At 39.7% G+C, this 12,914-nt stretch overlaps 1 protein-coding gene across 1 annotated transcript in view; it reads right to left on the reverse strand.

The window, feature by feature from the left end:
* palm1b (paralemmin 1b) overlaps nucleotides 1-12,914 on the reverse strand; it is a 45,787-nt gene that overhangs the window by 12,222 nt on the left and 20,651 nt on the right. The window contains 3 exon segments of the mRNA XM_034195300.1: nucleotides 3,053-3,069; nucleotides 3,072-3,132; nucleotides 7,903-7,945. Coding sequence (XP_034051191.1) covers nucleotides 3,053-3,069; nucleotides 3,072-3,132; nucleotides 7,903-7,944 — 120 coding nt within the window. The 5' untranslated portion in view covers nucleotide 7,945.

Consider the following 12,914-nt stretch of genomic DNA (forward strand, 5'->3'; position numbering starts at 1 on the left):
TCCCTCTGATGATTTGAGGAGGAAACCTCAAACAGACCAGACTCAAAAGGGTGACCCACCGCTAAGGCCATTCTACCAAAAAGGTTTACAATGCAGAACACAACACAACACAACAACAATTAATGAGAGTTCATGCAGGTGTCCAGTCCACCATTGGAGGGGGATCATCAAGATCACTCAGTGGATCTGTTCCTGCAGCAGAGTCCTTTCCGAGTCCATTCCAGAAATCATCTAATCTAGCACATGGACCCAGCCACATCTCAGACAGAGAGAAAAAGAAACAGAATCAGTCGGCCAGAAAAACTACACTTAAGGTATAATTTTTCAGCATTAAGCAACAGAAAAGAAGAAGAGATACTAAGGTGATCGCCGTCCACTAGCCCTAATGCTGCGTTTACACATAACGACGACAATTCACGAATGCCACGAAGTACACATTCTTGGTCGCCGATCATGAATGTGATGATTCGGGGCAGAGGCGTCAGGTGTCCTCAGGAACTGCTGCAATCTGTTACCAGACGTTACGATTAATGGCACGTGTTGCTGGAGAATTATCAGGAACCATTACGCACGGTCAAAAATAGTGTTCCACGCTATTGCGCGTAACAGCGCATCGTTAAGTTCTGTCCACGCTGTGAACGAGGTGAATTGTCTCCACACACACCCATATTCATCCAACCGAATTCAGATCGCTCCAGTTTTTCAGAAGAACTTTGTGACTGCATGCGTAGTTGGGCTCTGTGCATGGAGTGGCGCAGAGAGAGGAGGAGGAGGAGACGGACAGAGCCAGATGTGTGGCTTCATGCGGCTCTCGTCTCGCGTGTTTTCCCCAAACATCAGGCACATGCAGCAGGTGGAACACCTGCAGGAGCGCGCTGAGGGCACTGAATGAGACTTTTAGGCCGACTTGGTGTCAGCAATCAAACTGAAAGCGGTGGCAGCATGGTTTGTGCGCTGCGCGTCTTCCTCCGCCGGACTGGAGGAGGTGCGAGATGTCTGGCTGCATGTGAGACTCCTCTCGCTCCTCTGTTCAGACTCGTTCTCCCGCTCATCGTTACAACAGCAGGTGGAACACCTGCAGGAGCGTCCTGAGGAGCTTCAGCAGGAACTGTGGAATGGCTGACTTTGCGTCAGTGTTCCTCTTCGGCATACTGCATCAAACTGAATGCTGTGGAGCTGAGTTCAATTGTGCGCACATGACAGAAAACCGATTCGTCGTGGCACACAGTGAAATGTGATGCCGCGTTACAAGTCGTGTCAAAACTTGACAGTTTCCGTGTCACTTTGTAATAACGCGTGACAGTCTGGGCTCCAAGAACCATCACAGGAACCACTACGAATGTTGTCACGTTCTATTAAGGATCACTACTCATCAAGATGGATCAACACGCTCAGTTGCGACCTCCAAGACGTGAGACGAAATGAGGGTGGTGTGTGACATTTTTTGACAGGCAAAAACATGCTCCACGAATATCAAGAATATCACACACCAACACGCACTATTAAGAAACCTATTCAGATGCGTTAAGTCATGTTAAAAATGTCAGGAATGCGTCACGAATGACAGAAAAATGACATTCGTAACGCATCTTGCTTATGTGTAAACGCACCTTAATCTTCACTAACAGACCCAAACTTTAGATAAAGTTGAGGCAGAGACCCGCTCTGTTTACTAATTAAATGAATTTAAAAGGGTAGGAAGCATAGTACCGTACTATGCCAGTATGCTCACCATACAAAAGGGACAATAAATACATCTTAAGTTTGGACTTCAAGGTGTCTACAGAATCTGACTTTTATTGACGCAGGGAGATCATTCCACAAAACAGGTGGACGATAAGAGAAAGCTCTGTGGCCCGTAGACTTTTTATTCACTTGAGGGACACAAAGTAGCCATGCACCCTGAGAACGCAGAGCCCAGGCTGGTACATAGGACTTCACTTGGTTATCTCAGTAGGGAGGTGCTAGTGTGTGAATCATTTTATAGGTTAATAGCAGAACCTTAAAATCTGATCTCACAGAGATGGGAAGCCAGTGAGGAGATGCCAACATAGGTGTAATGTGGTCAAACTTTCTGCTTCTTGTCAAGAGTCTGGCAGCAGCATTTTGAACCAATTGGAGAGCCCCAATGCTGGACCGCGGTCAATCAGAAAATAGAACATTGCGGTAGTCCAATCTAGAAGAAACAAATGCATGGATCAGTGTCTCTGCATCAGCCCTAGACAGGATGGGATGGATTTTCACTATATTTCACAGGTGGAAGAAAGCAGTTCTCATAATATCCCTAATGTGTAGGTCAAAGGACAACGTAGGATCAAAAATCACCTCAAGGTTCCTCACTTTGGCAGTAGCGTTAGCTGGTCAAATTGATGCCAATGTCTCACTGCACCAAGAACCATCATTTCAGTCTTGTCTGACTTCAAAAGTAGGAAATTGCTAGATATCCAGCTTTTCACCGATGCAAGGCAATCTTCTAAGGATTTCATGTGGATGAGATACCAGCAGTTATCGGCATGTATGACTGAGTATCATCAGCATAGCAATGAAAGATAATCCCAAAACGCCGCAATATGTGCCCATGGGGTGCTATATAAAGGGAGAAAAGCAAGGGGCCTAAGACAGACCCCTGTGGAACCCCAAATTTCATGTCACTGAGGTAGCGTTGTTGCACAAGACACATTGAGAATGACTGGTCAGGTATGATGTCAACCATGCAAGGGCATTCCCAGTAATCCCAAAATGATTCTCCAACCTATTGAGTAGAATATGGTGATCCACCGTATCAAATGCAGCACTAAGATCTAACAGCACCAGAACCATAGTGGTGTCTGAATCAATTGCAAGCAGATTATCATTCATCACTTCAGTGAGAGTCTCTGTGGAATGACATGTCCAAAATGCAGACTGCACCGTATGTGTTATCATTCATACTCTCTGAAAAATGACCAAAAAAAAAAAAAAAAACCCCAACTAAATTCTACCAGGATATATAAACCTTTGAGCACAACTGTATGTGTGGTGAGGTCATGTGTGAGTGTGTGTACGCACGCACCTTGAGATGCTGGAGTGTCGTCGGTCATCATCCAGCTGTCTCCTCTTGTTTTCAATTTCTGTCTGCTTCTTCCTTTTCTCCTGTGACCCCACACACACACACACACACACACACACACACACACACACACACACACACACACACACACACACACACACACACACACACACACACACTTTGAACAATGTGCCTTGAACTGCGGTTTTGTTCTGAAATACAATGATTTCTACATTACAGTCAAACAATTTCAATGGCTGTTCTTTTGGGTAGCAACCAAAAAAAAGTTTTCAGTCCCCTACCTCTGGCTAATTTTCAAGGTTTATATTAAAAGACAAACTATGCAAGGATGGGCCAGTTGTTTTTTTGCTGTTTCGTCGTTTTGTTTTTTGGTTGCATTCTTCTCTACAGAGCTCCCCCTACAGCTCGGAGTGCATATGTTGCAAAACTGTCATTAAAAAATCACTTCCGAGAAAGCCAGACTGAGGTTGACCCTTGAGTGACCCCTCACTCAGTCACCACACCTTTTTCTGGTCCGCAGACAGTGTATTTGTTTTGCCTTTTCATGTAAGAAGGAAGATGAACATGTAGAAATAAAGCCTTCGTTAGCTCGGCGGTGCCTTGATGGGTGGCGGGGGCGGTATGTATTGTTATAGTGCCGTGAAGCACTTTGTGTTTCTTGCCAAACACAGGACTCTCGTCCAAGACACCGGGGAAACTCAACTTTATTTATATAGCATTTAAAACATATGCCACAAAGCGCTGTACCTGACACATAAAATACTATTGTCCTCATAAAATTTATGAGACAATTAAAACAATAAAACTAATTAAAAAACAGAAAAATGAGAAGAATAACCAACAAATTAATACAATTAAGAACTAAATAGAGTCATCCAGGGTGAAAAAACTGATTTTAAGGTGAATAAATGTCCCTAAAGTAGAGACGCTATCAGGACTAGCGTCAGATATGGCTGGACGCAAATGCAGGACACAGACAACTGGCTCTGTAGGTAAAAGCTGTTTACTAAAACAGTTAACAGGGTCCGGTACACAGCGAAGCAGTCCCAACAAGAGTAACAAAAACAGAATCATCAGGCAAAAGGCGTGGTCGAAGATACAGGCAAGTAGTCATACCACTTGAGGCTAGCAGGTCGGAATACAAGAAAACAGAGCTGGAAAGTAGGCACAGGGCGCAACAATCTGGCGAAGAACAAGGAGAACAGAGGAGCTTAAATAAGCCCTGGCAAGAGGTGCTGATTAGGACAGGTGTGCATGGAATGAACCAGAAAGAGGGCGTGACCAGAGAGAGAGAGAGAAAGAACCACCACCAAGGACAGCACGGAAAGACAAGAGAAAAGGGACAGACAAACCCCAACCGGAAAAACCCAATCCTGACAGACGCTTAGGGGGAGAGCCCCCATTCTCTGCAAAATAAGTCATTTAGTGATTACAATTACTCCCAAACTGTAAAATTAAGGTAAAAATGGTTGCATAGTTCCCCTTTAAAGTATTTTACAGGTTGACTTGACAGCACAGGGAAAATGACAAAGGAAAGAGAGACAGACACACTGGAGACACGAAAAAGCAAAGCTGTGATGCATATGTGTATTTAATGCCGTCAGCTGTCCGCATGCTCCAAACCGCTTTCATTTTTCACTGACAGCGTAAGAAAAATATTCTGTAAAACCTCTGTAATTAAAAAGACCCCAGATTCAAGTAGTTCCAAGTTTAGCAACCACATGCATCATATTTCTTTCTAATTTGGCAGAAAATATTCTGAAAACTACACTCTAAAAAAGGAACTGCTGTCTCAGTGAGAAAAAGTGATGTAACAACTTGCATAGATTTTTTTTTTTTTAAGTTATTTCATCTTAGGGCCTAGTTCAAAAATAATGAAGCCAAAGTGTGACATAAACCATCAAAATTTAAAGTGGTCTTTTTTGTGAAATGTTATAATTTTAGGTATGGTTATATATCAGCATTTCAATATTTCTGTTGTCTCGGTTCAGTCATTGCTAGAAATTATCAGTGCATATATACTATAATGTGCTGGAGCATAACACTTGCGACAACAGTTGGAGTATCTTCTTTAGTCTGCAGAAGCCTGAAACAAAGAAATTCTGTCGCAGTAGTTCCTGGTATTATTGAACAAGTAATATAATTATTCTACTGAAGCAGAGTAGGAGATATAGCTAAGGTTTTGACACAAATAAATCAAGGACTTATTTTCAGCGTTACGCTTGCAACAGTTTCACCTTGCTTTAGAAACATGATGTTTTTTCTAGGAAATGACATTTCTACCTTTACAAAAAATGTATTACTGTGTGTTAGTATGAAGCACAAACAAACTGACAAAATACAAGGTTATTTCTTTAACATTCAACTTTAAAGGATAATAATACAATAACATGCTTTTAGAGGGCGGCATGCATTTTCAGAGGCCCGACGTCCATGCCAATATCTGTTATTTTGGGTGACTGGGCATGGACAGAGGGACTCAGAAAATGCATACCGCACGACAAATGTATGTTATTTGCATTACTATCACAACACGTAACGCGTACATAAAAAGTTGGCTCACTTTAACTTCTGTCGTGTTGGCTGGCGCGCACTGCTCTCCGAATTTGGCAGTGCGTCCTCATCAAGCTGGCTGCTTTGGCTGCTGTTCATTGTCGTACTATCCATGAGAAAATCATCCGGAATATCCATATTGGGACCAACACACTTCTTGCCTTTTTATCTTTTCCTCTGCGGACAGTTCTTCTATGACGTCATTTGTTTACGCACAGCGGGCAGGTATAGCCAGGTAGCGTCGACGTAAATCTACGCTACCGGCCTAGCAATGCCTCGGTAAAGTGATAATAATGTTCAATATCAATGTCACACAAAATTTATGAAAAAAGTGCTATTTTTGGGGTAAATTTCGTGCATGTCTCTGGAACCGTGCTGAATTTTTCCTTGAAATTTTCAGTACCTTTCAAAGAGACTACAGACAACTCACAGATAAATCTGGATGATGCTAAATAAAATAATGGCTTGTTCATGACAAATGCAAATGCAAATCAGCAGTTAGGCTTCATTATTTTTAACTAGGCCTTTAGTTAGTTGAAATAACTTAAAAAAAATCTATGCAAATTGTTACATCACCTTTTCTCATTGAGACAGTGGTTCATTTTTTAAAGTGTAGAACAGCACTCTGAAAATGCATACCTCTGCCAACAAACCAAATCTCACGTGTTCCTAGATATTAGCACTCGACATACTGGATTTTCTGGAGTATAAGTCACATATTTTAAACTAGTTTGGGAGGCCCTGTGACTTATACACATGGTGTGACTTATATGCCGAAAATTCACAAGTTTATTACTGATAATAGTAATTACAATAACTATTTACAAAGAAATTTCCAAGAATGAAAAGACAAAAAAACAACAAACAAAAAAAACAAACAAAAAAACAAAACAAAACACAATAATAAGAGAATAAATCCTGATAATAAAAAAAACACTACAATAATGAAAAAAAATGACTTGTACTCTGGCACAACCGATACTCTGGAAAATATGATATGCCAATTAAAAAAAGATTATTTGCCTTTGCCCATGAAGTAATGTCCCATGTTCATTCATTTGTTTATCTTTTGGTTGTTTTGTTTTGCTTGTTAGCAGAATTATGCAACAACTACGACACTGATTTTCTTGAAATGTTGTAGAAGGGTGGTGTCTGGGCCAAGGAGATAGCCTCTAATGTTTGGAACAGATCCGACAAAAGAAATTAGTGTTAGTCTTAGTCTTTTGTCAAAAGTCCTTTTTCATTTTAGTCTTCTTTAGTCTTTCACATGCCATTTTTAATTACTTATGTTGTAGTTGACTCAAAGTCTGTTAATTTGAGCCAAAAGAGAGCTGAATGTATTTTAGTCTCGTTTCTGTTGAGAAATTTTAGTCTTTTGATAAAAAACACATTAGATTATTTCTGATTACATTTCAGTCAACATAGTGTTTCACACGTCTGAAATACTGAATGTTATCATTAGCTGACTAAATATGCTTGTTGAATTATTGAAGGTTTGTGGTGTTTTTCCCCAGCATTTTAAATCTGCAAGGCTTCTCTTCAGATACAATTAGACTTTTGATTTTCTTGTAAATCAGTGCTGTAGGGGTGCAGGTCTTTTGAAATGAAACATTTGTTGGATGTAGCTATTCTATTTGCACATTCAGAATTGGCTGGAAATTTGTTAAAGCAAAGAAAAATAAAATAAAATAAATAATTCAAGATTTGTAATGTTTTTATCTATCGTAAGAGCTACAACTTGAGCCAGTTTAAGTTAAATATGATGCACACTTCATATTTCATTTTTTTTTAATTTCATGTCAGTTGTTATATGTTAGTCATAAATAATGTTAAAAACAAATTAATATTGGATTTTCTTACATTTTCAGTCATTAAACACAAATGTTTTGGCTTTTAGGTTCCTAGTTTGTATGAAAGTATTTTAAAAAGTTATTAGTTCATGATACCAATTCAGACAAACAGACTGAACTGATTTAGTCACTATTTTCCCCAAAATTTGGGAAAATTCCTATAATGATGCTAATTTCATGCATATGATATACTGACAGACAGTGAGACAGGGAGGAGGCAGACAGACAGAGTGAGTGAGCTGGGTTCAGTGCATTAGTTTTCTCTGTGCTCTAATGGTTGGAGGAGATGGCATGTAAAAGGATTTAGCCATTAAGATAGCGGTCAGATCCTGACAGGGAGCAATGATTTGTTGTTTCTATAAGCATCAGTACCGCGCACCCTGATGTGCACTCTGTGAGGCAACAGAGAAAAGACGTGGGAAAACTTACAGCAATGGCCTGGAGTCTCTCCTCTTGCGACACTTCAGCCATCCTGATGGACAGAAAAAGACAGAAATGTTACAGCCACAACATCACAGGTGAAAATGGCAGATTACTGCGAGCGGCACCAACGCCAGGCTGCAGGGTCGCTTCTGCAGCACTGTGCCGTCCAAAGACTTTCCAGTGACGGAAAGGCTAAATGGCTGTCTGTTTGCAGAGTCGGTGAGAGTCTGGGACGGCATGCTAATGTGCGAGCTGAACTCTGCTGGAGATTCCTGCTCTAATCAGTTCCAGAGATCCAGGATGGAGGACGAGCGGAAGCAGGGCTGGAGCCAGAGGGAGGGACTACGTCTGACTCCAACAAAAATCAGATCGTTTTCAACCGTCAAAATATCTTAATTCTCAAACACATGCTGTTGCACTAAATTAATCAGGTCATTAACAGAAGAAAATAATCAACTATTTTCAAAAATGAGGAATCACTTCATTCTTTTATGAACAAAAAATGTGAAATTTGACTTTGCAAATGCGAGGATTTTCCCCATTTTGTGTGTGAATTTAGTTAGGCTCTTCCAAACACCTCTAAAATCACAGTAAAAATTTGTTTTAATTTGTGGTTCAACTGGACTGCAACTGGTTTTAAATTGTGGACTACAACTGCAATTGTGGACTGCAACTGGTTTTAAATTGTTTTACATCAAGGATATAAAGGGTTAATTCATTTTTATTGCGCTTTAAATCTATTGACAATCTATTGACAACCAAATGACGTCTTATGAGTTCATTTTAAATAGCTCAAAAATGAGGGTAAAATGTCTTAAAAATGTTTCACATGTGGCTAAAATATAGACAAGGTAGAGGAAGCCAAGCTCCAACCTCCGGAGCTGAATAATGAAGCCGATGCAGAAGTGCCATGACCTGCAGTTTCTCAAATAGCCAACTGAGGCTAGTGCCACAACCGAGTCAATCCATATGGAACCCAATGTTAAATGCTCAACTTTACAGCAGAAATACATAGCTGGGTGCAATCAAACAAAAAACAAACAAGAAAAAAGACCCCCCACAAAAACATAACAACAAGGGTTATCATTTCCCTGTTTACGACAACTGTGTGTGTGTGTTAGGGGGGAGCAATGTTAAACCAGTTTCAACTAACGACATTTTGGCTGATATAAAACAGTAAGATTGTTGAAGTGGAAAAAAAAGTTAAAACTCTTTTCAAAACACTTCAGATATTTTTAAACTTGTTAAAACAGATATTACCTTATTTTAACAATGTGCTTTTAACTGCTACAAACTGGTTTCTTCGTCACTTCAATTAAATTTAGCTCCGTCACTTTATTTCAAAACAAAAGGTTCATAGATGTACATATAGAAATCAACATGAATATATATGACAAAAAATAAAAAAGGTCGCAATACTGCTATTTAAAAACAGCTTCAAATAGCTTTACACCAATGCTAAACTGGTTTAAACAAGCTACATTTTAGATAAACACCTCTGACTGGTGTAAAATGTGACTATAAGGAACACCAAACCTGTTTAAACTGCTTTTAAACCACTTCATATATTTTACAATGTGTTTAAACCAGACATTATTTTAATGGGTTTTAAACTATAAATAAATAACTGTCTTTGTTGAACAGTGTGTGTGCAGTAACTTATTCAAATAAGTTCCACTGTTCCACTTTAATGCTGTACGACCTTTCAAATTTCACAAAACTGACAAAATTTAGTTTCTATTAAAAGCCAAGCATTATACTGTTGGTTTATTTTTTAAACATGTTGCAAAAATCCAGCTCATTTAAATGATGTGAACATATTTACCTGATTCCATAATAAGTATTTTAGTTTCCTTTCCATGCTGTCTTCAGGAGAAGTGTGTGTGTGTGTGTGTGTGTGTGTGTGTGTGTGAGGTTTTGAAATTATCAGAAGTTACTTTTGACCTTGTGTGATGCATGAACATGAGGTGTGCAAGCTAGCATCCGTAAGATGTCTTGTAAATCACTTCAGAGGTGTTATCTGGTTTCAAAAATCACATTTTTACATTTAGAAGTGTTTATTTCTCAATAACGTTTACAATATATATGAAAAACATAACATTTATGCAGAAACTAAGCTTTTTCAGAGTCTTTATGCCATCTTGGTTTATTTTGTTCGGATGAGCAGCTAGCTGATGTCACCATGCCGCTCTATGCTGACTGGCTGTCACCGTGTGCTTCCCAGCATCCTTCTTGCAAGTCCGGGGAAGTCACCATGTGATCTATGATGTCTCTATCAGACTGTATGAGTTGCCTCAAGGATGTCTGTTAATTTGAATTTTCCCCTTCAGGGTAACAATCTATTAATTTTTCCCAGACAAAGTGAATTTTGATTATACTGGAAAGGCGAATAAATTAAATTATTTTTATGATTTAAATCATAAAAAAACCCAAAGACCGTACACTTTTAAATTAGTGCTATCAGTTTCTTGGTTGTTTCTGATTTAACTGATTAACTGATTTAATCAAAATACTTTTGTGAGAAAATGGTTTCATGTGCTTGTCGAAAACCAAATGATTATTTTTGGAGATTATTAGGAGAAAACCCATTATAGAATATCTATTCTTAGGTTCCAAGAAATGGTGATGCACCTTCTTTTTGAATTATGTTGTTGGACTGTACAATTAATTATCAAAACTAATTGACAGCTTCTTCTCTAATGAGTTGTATCACCATTGTCAGAGGGTTTGCTCGGGGCTATGGGAGTTCGTCACCCTCGACCAAACAAAAAAGACTAATGCCTTGGATTGTTTGTGCTAGTTCCACTTTTGTGGGTGCATTTTTTTTATGTATGTGATATAAAAATCATTTCTGCAGACAAAGGTTTACACCAGACGCTTAAAAAAGAGGTACGTGGTGGTGCCAGTGGAGTGTTTCGACACGACTTGCTCGTGCCTCTCCTCCTGATGAGCGGCCGGGACACCCACTGCCACTGTTTGGCTTTGCATGCATCACTTTCCAACTATGAAAACACAAAGCTTGGATTGTGTGGGAATTATAACTACGCATATTGTTAAAATATCAGCCTGAATGTTTCACTGTATGTCCAACACATACATACAGTGCAAGAACACTATCCCTTCTCAAAACATCACAATTCATAAATTTTCATTTATGCATGTTGCCCAATTGTTGATGCAGTTGGTTGAAAAGTCATGGGGTGTTTTATAAAAGGACAGTCTGTGGAATGCAGAGTTCACACAGATATTTATGGCTGCTTTGCACTTGTATACACAGACACAAACACCCCACTGCTTCTCACTCTCCCTCCAAACCACATCTCCATTGCATGTAATAAAAAAAATAAAACCGCAATCATCTGATCAACCCCCCACATACCCACACAAACACAGACACACACTGTTTCTAAGCATTCTTTTGAATATTTGCCTTCCCTGGTGAACAAGTACAAACAGAATGAAGACATCTGGTACTGCACAAAGCAAACATCAGGACAATGCTGGCAAAAATACAAAGGGTACCACACATGATATATATATATATATGTATAAACTGCATATAGTTATGACTATATCCATAATCATGTTATGAATCAATTTTACATTTAAACAGATATTTAAAGAGATGGCAAAGATTCATAACATTCCTTCTTACAATGCCAAATCAGAAAACGTTGGGATGGTATGGAAAAAACTGGACCAATCAGCAATTCTTTACTTAATTATTTACTTTGACTTCTGTTTCATTACATGCCCAACCAGTTGATCACGATCAATCGGTCCATGCCCTAAAATCTATCTGTGGTGCAAATTTGGTGAGAATCCTTGAAATAGTTTTGGCATAATCCTTCAAAGCCTAAATAAAGTGAAATCTTGATCCAGAATCCGGATCCGGATCACCTCCAAAATTCAGTGGAGTCTTCCATGCCCCCACCCCTCGCTCACACTGCCTCTGGTGTTACCGTTGCAGAGTATGGATGCAGGACCCGCAGAGAATCCAAGTCATTAAAAAGATACAAACCTCTCTCAGGGGCCACGGAGCTCTGCAGCTGAGGTTACCGAGACCCTGTGATGCTGCGGATTTTTCCGCAAGAAGTCTATCCTTGCGGGCTGCAGGAGCGCTCTGCATCAAAACAGCAAGCATTGTCTCTGGACCTGTTGCCAGAGTTGGCTGCAGCTCCACACAGCAGACGGGTACTGTGTGAGTGGCCCGCTGCAGCGCTTACCGAGCCCGCAGACTCGGTAAGCGCATCGGAGGCAGTGAGAGCAAGGGGTAAAATCTATCTATGGTGCAAATTTGGTGACAATCTGTGAAGTAGTTTTGATCTAATCCTTAAAAGCCTACATAAAGTGAAACTTGATCCAGAATCCGGATTCGGATCACCTCCAAAATTTAATGGAGTCTTCCATGGCCTAATGTCTACCTGTGGAGAAAATTTCGCCAAAATCTGTGCAATCTTTGTCTCATCAGACCAGACCACCATCATGACAGAAATATTTTAAAAGCTGTTTTGTAAAGGACTTTTCACATCAAGCATGAGTAAAACTCGGGTGTCATTTCATCTATCACTACGGAAACACCTCTTTCCTGAACAGCAACCACCTCAGGCAATACAGTCTAACAAATGGCTCATTTTGGCCAAATGTCAATATGTAAAGAGTCAGGTATTAGGGAAATGTTAAATCTAACCTTAATCATGATCACAACCATAACCAAAAACATAGATGAATGTTCTCCAATGGGATGGAAGTGAAACAGACTCCTCATTAAATGATGCAACGGTGGTACCTAGCACAGCACATTATGATGGGAAGGGGTACTGATTAAGTGTAAAAATATGCCGATTTGGGAGTAAGAATGTGTAGCCTATGGAAATTGCGATGGATGAAAGAAGGTGGAACAATTTCCCATTTTGACAATGCAACAACATATCCTTTATCTTCTCCTTTAGTTCACACAATGCACAGACGTTATAGAACAGCTTGACCATCCCCATTAACCACACAGAGGTCCTGAC

This window comes from Thalassophryne amazonica, chromosome 19, assembly GCF_902500255.1.
Source record: "Thalassophryne amazonica chromosome 19, fThaAma1.1, whole genome shotgun sequence".
Taxonomy (NCBI): domain Eukaryota; kingdom Metazoa; phylum Chordata; class Actinopteri; order Batrachoidiformes; family Batrachoididae; genus Thalassophryne; species Thalassophryne amazonica.